This window comes from Musca autumnalis, unplaced genomic scaffold (assembly GCF_047663935.1).
Source record: "Musca autumnalis isolate F117 unplaced genomic scaffold, ASM4766393v1 scaffold_2, whole genome shotgun sequence".
In the NCBI taxonomy this organism is placed as follows: domain Eukaryota; kingdom Metazoa; phylum Arthropoda; class Insecta; order Diptera; family Muscidae; genus Musca; species Musca autumnalis.
The window spans coordinates 259,856,032-259,872,828 of record NW_027411755.1 but is presented as its reverse complement, the minus strand read 5'-3'; the positions used below and the strand labels follow the sequence as shown (position 1 = coordinate 259,872,828).

Below are 16,797 nucleotides of genomic sequence, written 5' to 3'. Positions count from 1 at the left end.
GTTGATCAGTTCGAGACTTATCGTGCGGCCGAGACAGACGGACATGGCTAAATCAACTCCAAATTGTCTGAAACACATTTCGTCCAAACATACTTGGGGTCTAAAACCATTATTTTGATCAGGCACATTTTGCCCATATAAAAGTGTATACCCTCGTTAGCATAAATGCTGAGGGTCCAAGAGTACAGATACTTGTCGGCGAAATATACACGTTAATCACATCTACTTCAGCAGTTTCACTCTTCATTGCTACCCTCATATATTCCATTATGGGACTGTACAAATAGAAATGCTAATCCCCTACATACTGCTGATTTGCATTTTCGGACTCGGAAAATCATTTAACGAATGTTAGTGGTAGTAGTGAAGAGGTCAGTATCCACTTGAAACCCTAATTGAAATTGCATTGACATTGCACAAAATGTTTGCACCAAGGACTATCCATGATACTCAGGGAAATGTTTTTGGAAAAAACTTGTATTTCATAGTTACAATTTATATAAAGTCTTAGTAATATATTGGCCAATTCCTGCTTTCTCTGTTTCCTACTTCTAATGCATTACCTGTAAAGCTGTGTAGTTTTAAAAGAAAAACAACAACAACTTGACTAACTAAAAATATTAAAAATATTCACATCTAAACAAAAATACAATCATCAAAAACAAACAATTACACATTCCTAGGTTTATACGTATTAACATGTGTTCGGCTTTTATACGCTGCAAACTAATATCCGCAGCTTTTTCTCCCCACTCTCTATAAAATACAATGTAATAACAACAGTACCGATTAAAGAAAAATAAATAAAACTTTATTCAGAAAAAAGAAATGCCTTAAAATTATTGTTACTTTTATCAATATTTGTTTGTATCAATAAAAAAAAGTAAAAGTGAGTTTGAAAATAACTTAACAAATGCAGGGGAGCTACGCTGACTTTACAGTAATTCATTCATATGAATATCTTTGCGTACGGCATTATTGAAACCCTCCTTGTAACGATACCAAATGGGACTCTTGACAATTGGATCTGATTTAGCTGTAAAAAAGTAAAGTGAAGCGTTAAATTAGCATTTTAAAACTCAGCAAATAAAATATGGAACACAGAAAAAGGCCGAAAGGCAAGCAGGCGCACAATTAGAGATGATTTCTCTCCACATTGTTGTACACACCAGGATCAAATTTATAATGGTGGCAGAGAGGTAATGCCACAATACAAAATAAACAATTTTGCAAAGCAACACAAAATTATTACAATGCAATGCTTGAGTTAATTTCAACTGAGGTGCGATGCTCCTCTGCCTGCAATGCCAGCCAATACAAACAACACAGCAAACCAATATAACTTACGTTCCTCCGCCAATTTTTGTGCTGCTGTTTTACGTTGTATACGTCCAAAGAAATCCTTGGAGACCTGAAAGCAAAGCAACAACAAATATCATACATTTAGTATTTGAGGATAATATTTGAGTTCGTTTGAGAGCGACAGATGTATGAACGAATGTAGGTGGGTGTACGTAAAGGCATGTTTGCGAATCGAAACTGATATCATTATTATACGTACATAAACACAAACACCACAGTACAAATTTGAAACAATGCCATTATGATTGCCGATTACCATTATCCTTGATTGTTGCTGTGGTTGGTTGATGCACAAGAAAATATCATTTGTTGAGTGAGACAAACAAACACAACATTGTTAGATTTCATAACAATTGTAAATAATATTTTGTAAACTTTTTCTTATCATTCTGCCAATTGGCCGCCTCTGGGTTATGCGCTATGGTTTTGCTTGGTTGCTTAGTTTTGATAACTTTCTTCTTTTTTATCTAAATAGAATTTTATTTTCAATTTAACTTTGAGTTCAGTTTTTTTTTTTTTTTTTGTACTTTCTAAAATGAAAACAAACGGATATTGTTGTCACTACACCACAATGATGATGCTGATGATGATACACCTACCTACCTGCCTTTATCCCAAGTATGGTCCATACTAACTTTCTTATCGGATATTTGATAGCATTTGTGCACACTGAGATTTGATTTCAATTTCATGGTTCAAGTTAATGGCTTTATGAGTGTATTCTTTTGGGCATAAATGTTTATCTAGCGAGCAATTTTCTAAATATTACACAATTTTTCTAAATTGAAATGTTTTGTGGTTATGCACTACTGATTGTCCTTGCGGCGGAATTAGTTTAAGCATCACTAATGGTTTGATGAATACTTGTGTATTTTTTAATAAAAACTTATTTTGATACATTATTTAAAATTAACAGCTTAAAAATAAAATTTTGAGTACCACAACAATTTAATCATGGAAACTCAGAAACTTATAGAAAAAAAGAATCATTGGGCTTTACGGATAGATGAATACCCTGCGTGTAAATGTACAAAAACAACCGACCATTAATTTTAATAAGTAATAGAATTTGCATATGCCAATAGAAGTTTTAGGACATTTCGAGACCCATATCTGAGAAATTATTGACGTTCTATAGCAAAAGAAAAAAAATATAATGTTGTAGTCAGGATTAAAGCGCAAATGTGATGCGAAAGAAATGGACCGACATAATCGGTCTTGAAACTGGATCTAATTTTGGGAGACGTTCTTTCGGATAGTCGTCGTGATAACCAATAAGAAATAAGATGCTTGAGATCACCAATTTCAAGTTGACCAGCAATTATTCCCTCGTCCTCAACGAACTCTCATTTCAGTCCATTCGGGGGATACTGAAATTTAAATGCTTGAGATCACCAATTTCAAGTTGACCAGCAATTATTCCCTCGTCCTCAACGAACTCTCATTTCAGTCCATTCGGGGGATACTGAAATTTAAATGGTCAACGTCTACATTCCAGCATTGAGCCAGTTATCAGCCGATCATTTTCACCACCTCAACGCTCATCACGAGACATGGTACTTCCAACATTCGAACGATCCACGCGATCTGCTTATTGCGAACCAGATATATGAATCCGATTTCGCCACCATCAATGAGGACTTTTCGACAAGAATTACTGCTTTACCTCTCCGGACATTTTCATCAGTCCATCGCTGATTACTGTTACATCCTGGCAATTAAATGCCGCATTAAATTAAGAGCACATTTTAATCCTGGCCCAACCAACGCAACTTCATGAATTCATTGCGGCCACCATGCGTCGATTGCCGCTACGCTCATGCGCCAGGAAATTATTCAGGGAAATACCCGCAAGCAAGTCCCCCTTTTTCCTTCAGGGATGTTTGTGGAACATTTATTATTATTACCCGCAAGCAATGAAAATTCCAATTGTCGCAATTAAATTAGTCCAGAACTAGTACTAGCCCAAAATCTTTGCCAAGTAATGCGAAGGGAACCAATTGACACCTTTTTATCAAAAGAAAACGACGAGGCGTCAGTTGCGACCATTTACTCTCAAATAAAAGTCATCACTGTTTTTTGAACAATAACAGAAGATATGAACGATAAACATACTGTTATGTAACATACGGTAATGTATAGAGAGTCAATTGGTTACTTTTGTGGACATCCCCTAGTAAAAGTTTACAGTTGATTCACTGTGAGGGGTCTATAGTGGAACTAGCTGCTGTAACCCAGAGAATCGACAAGTTTCCGGCACCGAACTAGTTCATCTTGCTAGCGGGTAGTTCTTAAAGCGGCAAAGTGTTTTATTCCAGCGGGCAGAATTCCGCTCGTGAGACCAAAGTTGCAATCCAGGACCCTCAACGCTACCAACTTTACGCCGAAAACCCAGCTGATGAGCGAATGTAGTAGTTGAGTGTTGATATTGATGTGCTAGTCCTTGAGCAACGGCGCTCCAAATGGTTGGAACATCTTAACCAGTGCAACCAACATCAATTCAAAGAAGTTTCGGTCTACAATAAAGGGCTTATCTGGTTCCCAAAATAAATAAAAATCTCCTTGTTATCGTGCTAGTGTGCCACAGTTCTGCTTCTTCAGGCTTGGGCTGCCTGGCCAGATTCCTAGGTTATCAATTATCAATTGGTGATTTCGGACATCTGGAAGGTTGATCGAGTTATTCTGATTCGGAAGGCCCAAAATCCGCTACCAATGGGGAACCTTATCGCCGATTTTCCTTATTTCACCTGTATCAACAGTTTAAGAAACCTTGTTGCTTCCACCCCTTAAAAGAGCACTTTCATCTTGCTATCCACCAGCGCATAGTACAACAACAACTTTGTAGGAGATAACGATCAAGATTGTAAATGACCTTAATCAGTGGCGGCCACCAGACCATTGTGGCAGCTCTTGACCTGCTAAAGGCTTTCGATAGGTCATGAATTCCACCCTTCCAAACGATTTCACGCGTTGGCTTTCCACCTGTGTGTTGTGGCCAGCGATACAGCATACATATGTTAGTGTTCTTACCTTTCTGCTCTTTCTTCTGCTTCTCATTTGTCTGTTACTGATTTGTTGGTCCTTTTTAGAAGAAGTTGAGGTGTGTTTGGATATATGTAATTGATGTGAATAGTGTTACATTATAACTCTAGGGATCCGTAATTGAATGTATGCTGACTGCAGTTAAATGTGAAACTGCTGAGGTAGAGGTGATCAATAAAAAGCTGTACTTCAGGTGCTAGGCCAAAAATTAACTAGCTTTTGGAGAGTATAACCACCAGCAGACACCCCGACTTCAAACACCTCTGAACGACATGCCTTCACCAGTCACTTCACTTGTAAAATCTCAGATAGTTTACCCATCAGCTCAGTATTATCAATAAATCCTCAATACTGTATTGATTTACGCCATGTAAAATGTTTCTACAAGTTGTGTCGCGTCGGGTCTCGCAATAACAATTGAGCTTAAAATGAATCGTGCTCTCATTACAATGATTGATAGGAGACTAACCTCACTCTCCATTTTTATATACATATATCCATACTTAACGATATTTTGTTTTTTTTTACATTTCACAAAAGTTTGACAATTCACAGAATATACAAGTACTAACGTAAATCGAAAAAAATCCTTAGTTATCATTATCTTAGAAATGATTTTTAATAATCCATTACATTCCCAACTAGTATCTGTTTTTTAGTTTCTAGTTATTGAATCTTAAAACATGGTAGAAACATTAGTTTAATTTCAAAGCAAAAACTTAAGTCAATTCAAATCGATCAACACGTTTTGTTCTAAACTTCAAATATAACGAATTTAACTTTATGCACACACAGCAGAAATTCCATCAAATATATCCTGGATAAATGTTTTATTACACGAGCAGCAGTTTTTATGCAAATCCAATGCAACTTTTTTTTCTCGATAGCCATTTTCTTTGTAATCGATTGATTTAGAATGACAAGCACGTAGCTTTTTCCCATGAATGTGCATTGACGATAATGATGATGTAGAATGAAATAAATAAAATTGATTGAACTACTTACCGTTTCGCTGGCTGCTTTTGAACTTTCAATACGTTTTGGTTTTAAACGTTGCAAATGATTGGGTAAATTTGTGGGTGAGGTATCATTTGTAGGAGCTTTAGCTGGCGCTTTTCTTTCTTGTGGCTTCTTTTGGACCTGTGCTTTGTCATTGGATGATGAGGGTGATTCCATTGCCTTGGGTGTAGAACGATGTATACGTTCCAATTCAACTTCTCGTGCAACCAATTGACGACCAAAGTAGGATAGTGTAACACCTTGAAAACCAGGAAACTGTGCCAAAGTATCTAAATCTGGTTCCATGCGAAAAACATATGGACCTTCAGCAGATTTGACTTGGTGATAGGTTATACCAAAATCAGCCATGATTTCCACACAATGTTTCAAATCACTTTGTTCTCTGCAAGAAGAAAATAAATATTTAAAAGTGTGCATCCAGGTTGTTCACGAATTTTGCTCTATTACTTACTTTTGTGACAACAACTGCACCGCTACCGATCTCAACTGGGGTGATAATATTCTCTTAAGCAGCGGTACTGTTTCCAGCAATACAACATGACCCTGACCCACACCAACTGCACCACATGTTAAGGATTTTCTCAAAGATTGGAAAATGTTTTTCTGTGTGGTATGCTTTTGATTAAACTGCAACAAGAAAAAGAAAACAAAACAAAATGTATGAAAAAAATAAAATAAAAAAATATAAAATAAAAGCAAAATGTATGAAATTTAACAAAAATGAAAGTTACAAACGATTCGATTAACGTTGAGCAGAAAAACAAACCCATGCCTTTCAAAAGCCCGCTTAATTAAAAACATGCCAATGTAAACAAGCATTTGTTAAGTGTGAGCACCACAAAAGGACTGCTTAAGAAATTACAAAGTATAATGAGAATGTGAAACAAATAACAACCACCATTTCCTCCTCTTTTATAGGGGACCCAGCTCAGAATTATGTTTGCATTATGTTTCTACACATTTAATCTCTTGATTGCATTTTATTCATTAAAATGATCATAAAAAATCTACTTATAAACTTCCTAAGGACGATGCAGCCCCTGAGCTAAAAATTGCACACACCAAGCAGTGGTAAACATACACCACCATACTCATGCAAGGCCCATTGAAAAAATATGAAAATAACATTTAGAGAAGGCAAACAAAAAAAGGTGCATCTATTCATCAGCGTTGAATTGAATTATAAAACATTAATGATATGATGCTACGGATGGCTATGGAGAAAAGAATTGAGTATTACGACAGAAGATGAAATACAATCTTACCTCAAACGATTTGCTGGGGAAATTTATTTTAGGCCAAGCCAAGGAGGCAAACAACATGTGCCATATGACAAAGCCATACTGCAGATATGGATAAACGGTATAATTTTGCTGTTGTTGTATTTGTCGTTGCAGTGTATCGGAGAAACAAAACCATTGGTTGGCTTCAACAATTCCATTTAGATTCGGATCGGGCATTTTCTGTTGTAAGTAATTTTCATAGACACCTTGCATTAGCCTGTAAGGAAGATATATTTTTGTATTAGTTTTGAGAGGGAGGGAGGAATATAATTTAAAACGAATTTTACTTACCGTTCATAGTCACCACCAGAGTGCACCACATCCAGAACATGACGCACCCGAGTACTCATTGACATGTCTGTCATAGTGACTTGAGCCTCCTCATCTCCCTTGGCTTGGGTTAATTGTTTTTTCGGTCGTTGAATCTGTTAATAAATTAAAAAAACTGTAAGTCAATTTTAAAAAATCCTGTCCAAAAAAGTGAAGCTTGCGGATGGAAAAATCTTTTTGGTATAAAAACCTATGTTATGTTGTCGGAGGGACATATTCGGTACAACACAATTAATTCAACACAGAATCTAATAATGTACAGGTACTTGTCAAAGCTTTCATTCTCAAAAATAAATTTCGTCTCACAAAATGTTGATTTTATGGAATTAAAAAAATTGATGGTCTGTTTCACTAAGGCGATTCGAGTTCCAATTAGTTCGAAGTACTGCCAATCTTTTGTTTTTCAAATATGTTTGATTCATTTTTGTTTTCAATCAAACAAAAATTGTGAACAAAAACGGAGTTTGGTAGTAATTCGAACAAATTTAAATTCGAATCGACTTGATAAAACAGGCCATTAGAATCTGATATTGTAAAACTTTTAACTAGGTAATGAATGGCTTACTCTGAATATAGCACCCCAAACTTCAAATAAGCCTTGGTGCCTGTCTTTTTGGCCCAAATTATTGTTAAGCACATCCTGCAGAGTCAAACCCTTTTTCTGAGCACTGAAAAGAACAAAATAAGAATTGGTGTTGTAAAAAACAAAAATTGCATTTGAAAGAAGAAAAGTTCGATGACAGAGAAACCGCTCCACAGCCGATATGTCTGAAGAGCCTCTACCAAAGGCGAAACATGCATGTCACATAGTGGTGGTTGTGTGGGTTCGAATCTTCGGCTTTCCTTTTTCACTTGCATCATTGGTCATTAAGCTCGATTCCAACGAGAAATTAATTAAAGAAACAAAATAATAATATTGAGCATTCCATATCCTTATCCCAAAAAACTTACTTGAAAAATTGCATTGTTGATATACAGCAACGTACATCATTGCCAGACTTTTCTGCCAGCGCTATTAGAGAACCGAAATCCGTCTTCATTCTTTCGTTTTGGGCCACTTGTACCAAACGTTCAGCCAGGCGAGACGAATCAATGGGTGGGAAAGTAACAACAAAGGCTATTTGGCGTAAAGGTCTCAAGGCAGGATCATAAATGTCATTACAAATACAAATAATAGGACGTTTTAAAACGTTATGAGCCCCTTTACCACCACCCTTGCCACCTTTGCCCTTTACGGGAACACTGTCGGTAACAAATTTCACCAGAAATTCAATTGATTGACGTGGTGCACCATCGATCTCATCTAAAATAAAGACGCAAAATGTTAAAATATCCTTCCCATAAACTCAAATCCACCACTTACCCAATATAATACAATTTGGTTTCTTGCTTTCATTCATAACCGAAGACATTTGAGTGCCATTTTCCAAGGCCATTTTAAAAGCTTCAGGACTGCGATCATCTGAGGCATTTACTTCCCTCACATTATAGCCAGCATGGCGTGCTATTGTATGAGCCAAAGTTGTTTTACCCAAACCAGGTGGACCACAAAGTAAAGCCACCTTTTGTACTGGTCTTCCCATTTCATCGACATTGGTATTTAGGAATTGTTTGGTTTTACGGGCTCGCCAACCACCATTCGATTCGAATTTCCCAGTACGCTTATTAAAGCTATTCATTTCTCCATTATTGGCTGCATTGGCCTGCAATGCCTTAAATTCTCTGCAAATACAAAGAAATTAGTGTTAAAATAAAACTTCTATGTTAATAGAATAAAACTGTTGTTCGTACTTGCCAAAAACCACTTTATCCCACATTTTCAACCAATACAACAGTGAACGATTAGTCATTTCATCCGACAGCAGATCAATGTATTTGCGCGGTTTGTATTTTTCCACCCACAGACGGGAGTCCTCATTTGATACAGGTTCCACAACAATGGGAGCATGCTCTTGACCCGTTCCCTCTTTATTTGAGCTTAATCTTTTAAGCACCAATTCATTTGCTTCCTCCCAAATCTTCTCTTTATGTTCACCCAATAGACCACCAAGTCCCGAAGCTGCATTTATTTCACTAATAGCCTTGGATTCATACTCTTCCGAGTGAAAACGTACATAAACCCGTTCATCATCACTACGTCTCAAGGGCAGGAATGGCCATTGTGGTATGTTATAGGAAAGATTTCGCATTTTAAAGGCATGTAATGCCTCCAGTCGAGCCAAACTGTCTGGCCTAACTGCTTTACTTTGTTCTCGTACCTTTCGCCGCGTTTCCAAAATCTTTTCTATAGCCTCCAAATCCCTTTCTTCTTCGGTGCGTGCCTTTTTGGCTTCGGGATCTTCGTAGGTTTCATCACCAAACAAGTCACCTATGTCCCCAAACAAATCTCTTTCCAAACGTTTGCGTTTGTTGTTGGCCTTTTGCAATTCCTCCAAGGCTCTGTTAGCTGTTGATGGACCCATATCCAATTCTTCTGTATCAGGTTCATTTAAATCCAACACCTCCTGTATGGGAGCCATTTTCTGTTTGTTAACGAATGGTGTCGAGGATCCACGAGTAGGTGGCTGTTTGGGAGTTCCAAATAGGCGCCTGTTAACCGGTCCCCCACCTGCTCCCAATGACGATAACTGTGTGTCGTCTCCATTGAAACTTATTTGTGATAATTGTGGGGAATTCAATGTACTTTGGGAGAGTGCAGGTTTGGACTGAACAATTGTTTTGTTGGATATAGCGGGAACAAAATCTAGAAAACATGTTATTTACAGCCAGTTTCTGTATGTCGAAAGAAGAATGTGTGCGAATGAAACACGCCCGAACTTTAGTTTTCGAAATAAAATAATTTTACCTTTGCTTTTGCTTCAAAACAAAAAACAAATTTGAAAAACACACAAGAGTTTGGACGTGTTTCTTTCGCACACATTCTTCTTTCGACATACAGAAACAGGCTGTTATTTTTAGTTATTAAATTGAAATTAATGCAATTGAAAATTGTGAAAATAAAAACGTACCATTATGCTCGGCAAACTCATCCATCAATTCCAGTTCCTCTTGATATTGTAATTCGAATTCTTCATTTTCGTCTGGATAATCCATTTTGTGTGGTATTTAGCTTATAATATTAATATTTGTTTAAAAATTGCGCAAATTGCGTTATTTTAATATCTCTTTGTTTACATCAGCAAATTGCGCCAAATTCTTCTTCTTCACCATTCACTTCGGGTTGATAACATGTGTACTTTTTCTTCTTCTTCAGATTGATAACTAACACTAAAACAGAGCTGAGCTAAATCGATAGAGAGGCAAATTTATGGGAGAATTAATATTTAATTTTTCTTTGTGTTTCACTTATTTCAATGTTGTCTAAAATCGTCCACAATGCAAATTGTTAAAAAAATATAAATAAAAAATTGCATAAACTTTTAATTGTTTATGGTTCACAAAAAACTAATGCTTGGTTTACATTTGCGAAATCCACTCGATTTCAACTGTCAAATCAATAGGTTAAACGTCAAATGAAATCCAGATGAGATTTCATTTGACGTTTGAGCTATGGAATTGACAGTTGAAATCGAGTGGATTCCGTAAATGTAAACTTAGCATAAGAGTACGTTTTCACAATGTGCTGTGTGCACCCCTACTCTAAAACCACACGTTCAAACTTGCCTACGACACTTTCAAGCCCAGAACAGAATCAATCGTCGCTTGCTTTGCTTGCTTCCCCAAATTTCAAATTGCAAATCCGCTTGCGTTCCCATTTAGGATGCTCTGGCATTCCTTTATAATTTTAAATATGAGAAGCAAGCAAAGCAAGCGACGATTGATTCTCTTCTGCATTGTTCAATTTAAATTACTCTCAGAACGACGATAAAATATGTCCCAAATGAGAGAATTTATCGAAATAAATTAATTATGACAAGAAAAATACATCATTTTAAAATTTATTAAAAACCCAAACATTTTTAGAAAAACTGCAAAATATGAATGAAAAGTAAACAGTTTAACTACTAGTATACCTACAAATCATAGCAAATTGTGTCTTCTCTTTCATCGCACTTGCATTTCTTGTCCATCGTTTCAAATCCGCGTACCAATGTAGAAACAAGAATCAAATGCCTGCCTAAAGTCTGTATACCAAAAAGGTATTTTGGCAGGTCTCTCTCTCGTTGATTATTAAAATAGAAAAATTTGAAAATATACTGAAAACACCAAAATTGTGAGAAAAAATAGAAAACATGAATGAAACTAATATAATTTAATATTAAATAGGTTTTATCATTTTCAAAAGTAATGGGTACTTTACACAATACGTTTTTTTACATATGAGTTGTCACTTTGCATATACATTTTGTATGGGAGAAGTGACAACTCATATGCAAAAAACATATTGTGACAACTCATATGCAAAAAACAAGTTTTTTAACCATTTATTTTCACTTTTGTCATCGTTTGAGTATTTTTGTTTTTCTACAACACACACAAACAAACAAAGACATCATAAAACAGTTGCATTTTTTGATAGTTTATGTCAAAAAAACTGGGCTGCTTATAATAGTATGGTGTTTTCGTGCTATCGCCATTTATTTGTGTATGGTAAATGACGCAAAATGTTGCCTGTTTTAGCAAATAAATGACGAAACAGCTCTAAATGACGAAAAAGTTGCTAATGTAAATTGGACATAAGGAAAAACACTACCCAAGAAAATAGAAAACTGGTTATATTTCATTATAAAAATGGTAGGAATAAAAGGAAATTTTGCTTATTTTAAATTATTTAGTCGAATATAATTGAAATCATGTGCTAAATTCACAAAAATATAGGAATACATAATAGATTTCGCGAAACACATAAGCCAGCCAAAACCAAGGACTAGGAGGGAAAATCGAGGAATCTTCTGAAAAATTACTGTAGATCGGCCTTAATTTTCTTGAAATTGGTCACCGAGTCGTAAATGACTCTCAGTTCCAGTTTTTTGAGAGAAGAGAGAACTTCTCTCCTTTGCTACTTTTACTATTAAACAAGAAAAGGAACAAAGCTTTTACCTTATATTTGTTCTACCAAGCATAAAGCGGCCCATACACTATCAAATTGGCTTGTCTAGCCGATGAACTCCTTCTGTACGTGTGAGCTTGATAAGTGTGAAGCAAAGCATTCAATTAGCCTTCAATCTGCAACCGAAATCTTCAAATTTTCCTCTAAAAATGAACGACCTTAATTTTGTATACTTCTTCACAAACACAAGCTCTGTTCCTTTACGTGCAAGAATCTAAAGCTGGAAACAGACACAACGTTTGATTAAAGTTTTGTGTCGTTTTGGCCGTTTTTACACTGTTGGGCATGATGCCGAAAAATTCAAATTCATTTGAAATATATGCCGACAAACAGATCAACGCTGGACTTTGGTGTCGTCGTCGCCCTGTTGTTGTTGTTTTTTTCTCGACGCCCAACGCAAAACTTTAATCAAACGTTGTATCTGTTTTCAGCTTTAAAGTTTTATCACCTTTTACTCGGAAAGCGTTCCTTTACTTCAGACACCATACAATTCATATGGGAGCAGTTTACAACTTTTACCACTTTTGCCGGTTTTACCATTTTCAAAAGTAAAGGAACACCCTAACAATGTTCTTTATTTAAAAATTGCTTTTTGACAATTTTAAAAATAAACCATATTCATCGGATTGACTGGGGTTCATTTTGAAAATCAAAACTATTTTGATTTTCCTCAATTCATAATGCCGGCCATACACTAACTGCCAAACTGCGCTGCCAAATGAACCCCTTGTATACGTGTGTGATTGAATAGTGTGTGGCATGGCTTCAATCCATTTTTCAGAAATGAAGAATTTTCCTCCAAAAGCACGAATTTGAGTTTAAATTTTCAACAATTTTTAATTTCTTCACAAGCAATATTTGTTATTTTCAAAAACAGTTTGTCGATTACTTGGAAAATAAACAAAATTCACCGGATTGAAAGGGGTTCATTTACAAAATCAAAACTATTTTGATTTCAATCCTGCTTAAAATACTCACACATACATTGACAAAAACTTCAAAATTTACTAATACTATTACAAATGCTGTCCTGCATGCCCATAGTGTATGGGCCGCATAAAATTCACACACATATTCTCATATTCAAATTTTGATAGTGTATGGTGCGCTTAACCCACAACAAAGTTACAAGTGATACCATTATAATAAAGGTCAATTAAAAATTCCCCTGGTTCTTGGCAGACGGAGATAGAATTGAAAAATGGAATTTCATTTAAACCTAATGCTATGTCCATACCAGCATTTGAATAACGTCCTTCATTCTCATAATTACGTACACGAATTAACCCGTTCATATGACATGGTACACAATTCATAGCAACATGATACATATATTCATAGTTTTTGTTTACTGATTTTAAAGAAAGTTTCAGCCAAAAGACGAGTAAAGTTAATTGATATGAACCGAAAAAATATTTGTTCTTCTTTCAGATATCTATTTAATATTAAATTATATTAGTTTCATTCATGTTTTCTATTTTTTCTCACAATTTTGGTGTTTTCAGTATATTTTCAAATTTTTCTATTTTAATAATCAACGAGAGAGAGACCTGCCAAAATACCTTTTTGGTATACAGACTTTAGGCAGGCATTTGATTCTTGTTTCTACATTGGTACGCGGATTTGAAACGATGGACAAGAAATGCAAGTGCTATGAAAGAGAAGACACAATTTGCTATGATTTGTAGGTATACTAGTAGTTAAACTGTTTACTTTTCATTCATATTTTGCAGTTTTTCTAAAAATGTTTGGGTTTTTAATAAATTTTAAAATGTTGTATTTTTCTTGTCATAATTAATTTATTTCGACAAATTCTCTCATTTGGGACATATTTTATCGTCGTTCTGAGAGTAATTTAAATTGAACAATGCACACAAATCGTTGTTCGTTCTCAAAATTTTGTATGGGAAATGAAGTAATTACATTGTAATTTGGGGTCGAACAACGAATAGAGAGCGAAACACCGTCAGTCTGAACAAGGCATAAAGCCACTCGTTGAAACTTTCATATGTAACTTCCACAGCTTTTTGGAGAGAGCGGAGATGAAGGAGATCCTTCTCATCCGCTCCCTCCAAAAAGCTGTGAAGGCCAGAAGAGAATCAATCGTCGCTTGCTTTGCTTGCTTCTCATATTTAAAATTATAAAGGAATGCCAGAGCATCCTAAATGGGAACGCAAGCGGATTTGCAATTTGAAATTTGGGGAAGCAAGCAAAGCAAGCGACGATTGATTCTGTTCTGGGCTTGAAGGTGTCGTAGGCAAGTTTGAACGTGTGGTTTTAGAGTAAGGGTGCACACAGCACATTGTGAAAACGTACTCTTATGCTAAGTTTACATTTACGGAATCCACTCGATTCAACTGTCAATTCCATAGCTCAAACGTGAAATGAAATCTCATCTGGATTTCATTTGACGTTTAACCTATTGATTTGACAGTTGAAATCGAGTGGATTTCGCAAATGTAAACCAAGCATTAGTTTTTTGTGAACCATAAACAATTAAAAGTTTATGCAATTTTTTTTATATTTTTTTTAACAATTTGCATTGTGGACGATTTTAGACAACATTGAAATAAGTGAAACACAAAGAAAAATTAAATATTAATTCTCCCATAAATTTGCCTCTCTATCATGGTACAAATACACAGGTAGCCGCATCGGCAATTGTTGGCAACATAAGATGTCAAAATTTGACATCAATTCAATGCAATTGACACATTATGTTACCATCAGCTGGCATGATAATGCTACCTGTATTATTGTACCATGCTCTCTATCGATTTAGCTCAGCTCTGTTTTAGTGTAAGTTATCAATCTGAAGAAGAAGAAAAAGTACACATGTTATCAACCCGAAGTGAATGGTGAAGAAGAAGAATTTGGCGCAATTTGCTGATGTAAACAAAGAGATATTAAAATAACGCAATTTGCGCAATTTTTAAACAAATATTAATATTATAAGCTAAATACCACACAAAATGGATTATCCAGACGAAAATGAAGAATTCGAATTACAATATCAAGAGGAACTGGAATTGATGGATGAGTTTGCCGAGCATAATGGTACGTTTTTATTTTCACAATTTTCAATTGCATTAATTTCAATTTAATAACTAAAAATAACAGCCTGTTTCTGTATGTCGAAAGAAGAATGTGTGCGAAAGAAACACGTCCAAACTCTTGTGTGTTTTTCAAATTTGTTTTTTGTTTTGAAGCAAAAGCAAAGGTAAAATTATTTTATTTCGAAAACTAAAGTTCGGGCGTGTTTCATTCGCACACATTCTTCTTTCGACATACAGAAACTGGCTGTAAATAACATGTTTTCTAGATTTTGTTCCCGCTATATCCAACAAAACAATTGTTCAGTGCAAACCTGCACTCTCCCAAAGTACATTGAATTCCCCACAGTTATCCCAAATAAGTTTCAATGGTGACGACACACTGCTATCGTCATTGGGAGCAGGTGGGGGACCGGTTAACAGGCGTCTATTTGGAACGCCCAAACAACCCCCAACTCGTGGAGCTTCGACACCATAAAGGGACAGAGCATGTATGTAATTAGTATATGGTGGATTGATTCGGACTAACAAATGAATAAGCGACATCTATGTTTCATTTATTTTGACATAGAAAATACCAAAATATTTCCCTCTAGGGCATATTAAGTATTAATTAATAATGAACACATCCCAAAGTTGGTGCATGAGATAACAGAAAATCAGTCAAATGTAGATGTCACCAGCGTGTATGACAAGACGGAATCAATTATACATACAAAAACAAGAATCGCGCTGTCATTAATTGTCAATAGATGTCGTTGGGATGATGGACAAGGAAATACTCATTGTATGCGCGGCTGGGCTGTGTGACTTTGACTCAAACCCAACAACTCAAAAGTTTGTTGAATATTTTTTCAGAGAATGTGAATCCCGCCAAAGTGTACCAAGATGTAGATTTTAGCTTCGTTCCCGTACTTTTTAATAGTAAAACTCGTAAAAGAGAGAAAGGGAGAAAAATTGTTGTCACAAAAAAGTTTTTTCAAAAAGTTCGGGAACGGAAAAATGGAAAATACGTCAAAAAAACTGGAACAAATGTCAAAGTCGGCGTATCAGCCAATCAGACGCCGGCAACCATGTTACTATTTTTTTACTCGCCCAAATTTGTCGTGTAAAAAGTTTTTAAAGAGAGCGTCATTCAGCGCCATTTTTGTTTAAAGAGAAGTGAACATTTTACAACTTTTTTGTGTACGGGAACGCTTTTTCGAGTAAAATGTGTAAAAGTCGTAAAAATTGTAAAAACTTTTTAGTTCTGGAACACAGCTTTTACCATAACAGTTTGATGTTATTGACATTTTAGAGTGGTGTGTGCTGGTGACATGTTCTATCGAATATGCGATAATTTGGTTATGATTGCACACAATAGCTCTGTTCCTTTACGTGCAAGAATCTTCAAGTTTTACCACTTTTTACTCGAAAAGCGTTCCTTTACTTCAGACACCATACAATTCATATGGGTGCAGTTTACAACTTATACTACTTTTGCCGGTTTTACCACTTTCAAAAGTAAAGGAACAGACCAAATACAATTTGTCATTCTTTCTTATGCCAAGTTTACACTAGCGGTCCAAAATCCACTGGATTTCGCGAAATCCTGAAATACACCCCGGTGTTTACACTTATTTTTTGTTGATTTCAAACATATCATAATGATCAATGT

At 35.6% G+C, this 16,797-nt stretch overlaps 2 protein-coding genes across 2 annotated transcripts; one reads left to right on the top strand and one right to left on the bottom strand.

Annotated features, from left to right (window-relative positions):
* Positions 1–789: 789 nt before the first annotated feature.
* On the bottom strand, positions 790–10,300 carry cutlet (chromosome transmission fidelity protein 18 homolog). The gene is made up of 11 exons (XM_073964671.1): positions 10,046–10,300; positions 8,829–9,780; positions 8,401–8,759; positions 7,989–8,340; positions 7,603–7,705; positions 6,999–7,132; positions 6,690–6,924; positions 5,876–6,051; positions 5,410–5,806; positions 1,348–1,411; positions 790–1,036 (listed from the first exon to the last, which is right to left on the bottom strand). Exons 1-11 carry the CDS (start codon positions 10,128–10,130, stop codon positions 936–938), a joined length of 2,958 nt encoding a protein of 985 aa, XP_073820772.1. The 5' UTR covers positions 10,131–10,300; the 3' UTR covers positions 790–935.
* Positions 10,301–14,955: 4,655 nt separating this feature from the next.
* Positions 14,956–15,618, top strand: LOC141392587 (chromosome transmission fidelity protein 18 homolog). The gene is made up of 2 exons (XM_073965519.1): positions 14,956–15,144; positions 15,410–15,618. Exons 1-2 carry the CDS (start codon positions 15,060–15,062, stop codon positions 15,616–15,618), a joined length of 294 nt encoding a protein of 97 aa, XP_073821620.1. The 5' UTR covers positions 14,956–15,059.
* Positions 15,619–16,797: the final 1,179 nt, after the last annotated feature.

Excerpts from the sequence above, each read along its gene's own strand:
- cutlet (XM_073964671.1), bottom strand. The coding sequence starts at position 10,130 with ATGGATTATCCAGACGAAAATGAAGAATTCGAATTACAATATCAAGAG. Across the intron at positions 6,925-6,998 it reads TCTGGTGGTGACTATGAACG|GCTAATGCAAGGTGTCTATG; the intron begins GTAAGTAAAATT and ends TCTTCCTTACAG. Across the intron at positions 1,412-5,409 it reads CAAAAGCAGCCAGCGAAACG|GTCTCCAAGGATTTCTTTGG; the intron begins GTAAGTAGTTCA and ends CTTTGCTTTCAG.
- LOC141392587 (XM_073965519.1), top strand. The coding sequence starts at position 15,060 with ATGGATTATCCAGACGAAAATGAAGAATTCGAATTACAATATCAAGAG. Across the intron at positions 15,145-15,409 it reads TGAGTTTGCCGAGCATAATG|ATTTTGTTCCCGCTATATCC; the intron begins GTACGTTTTTAT and ends CATGTTTTCTAG.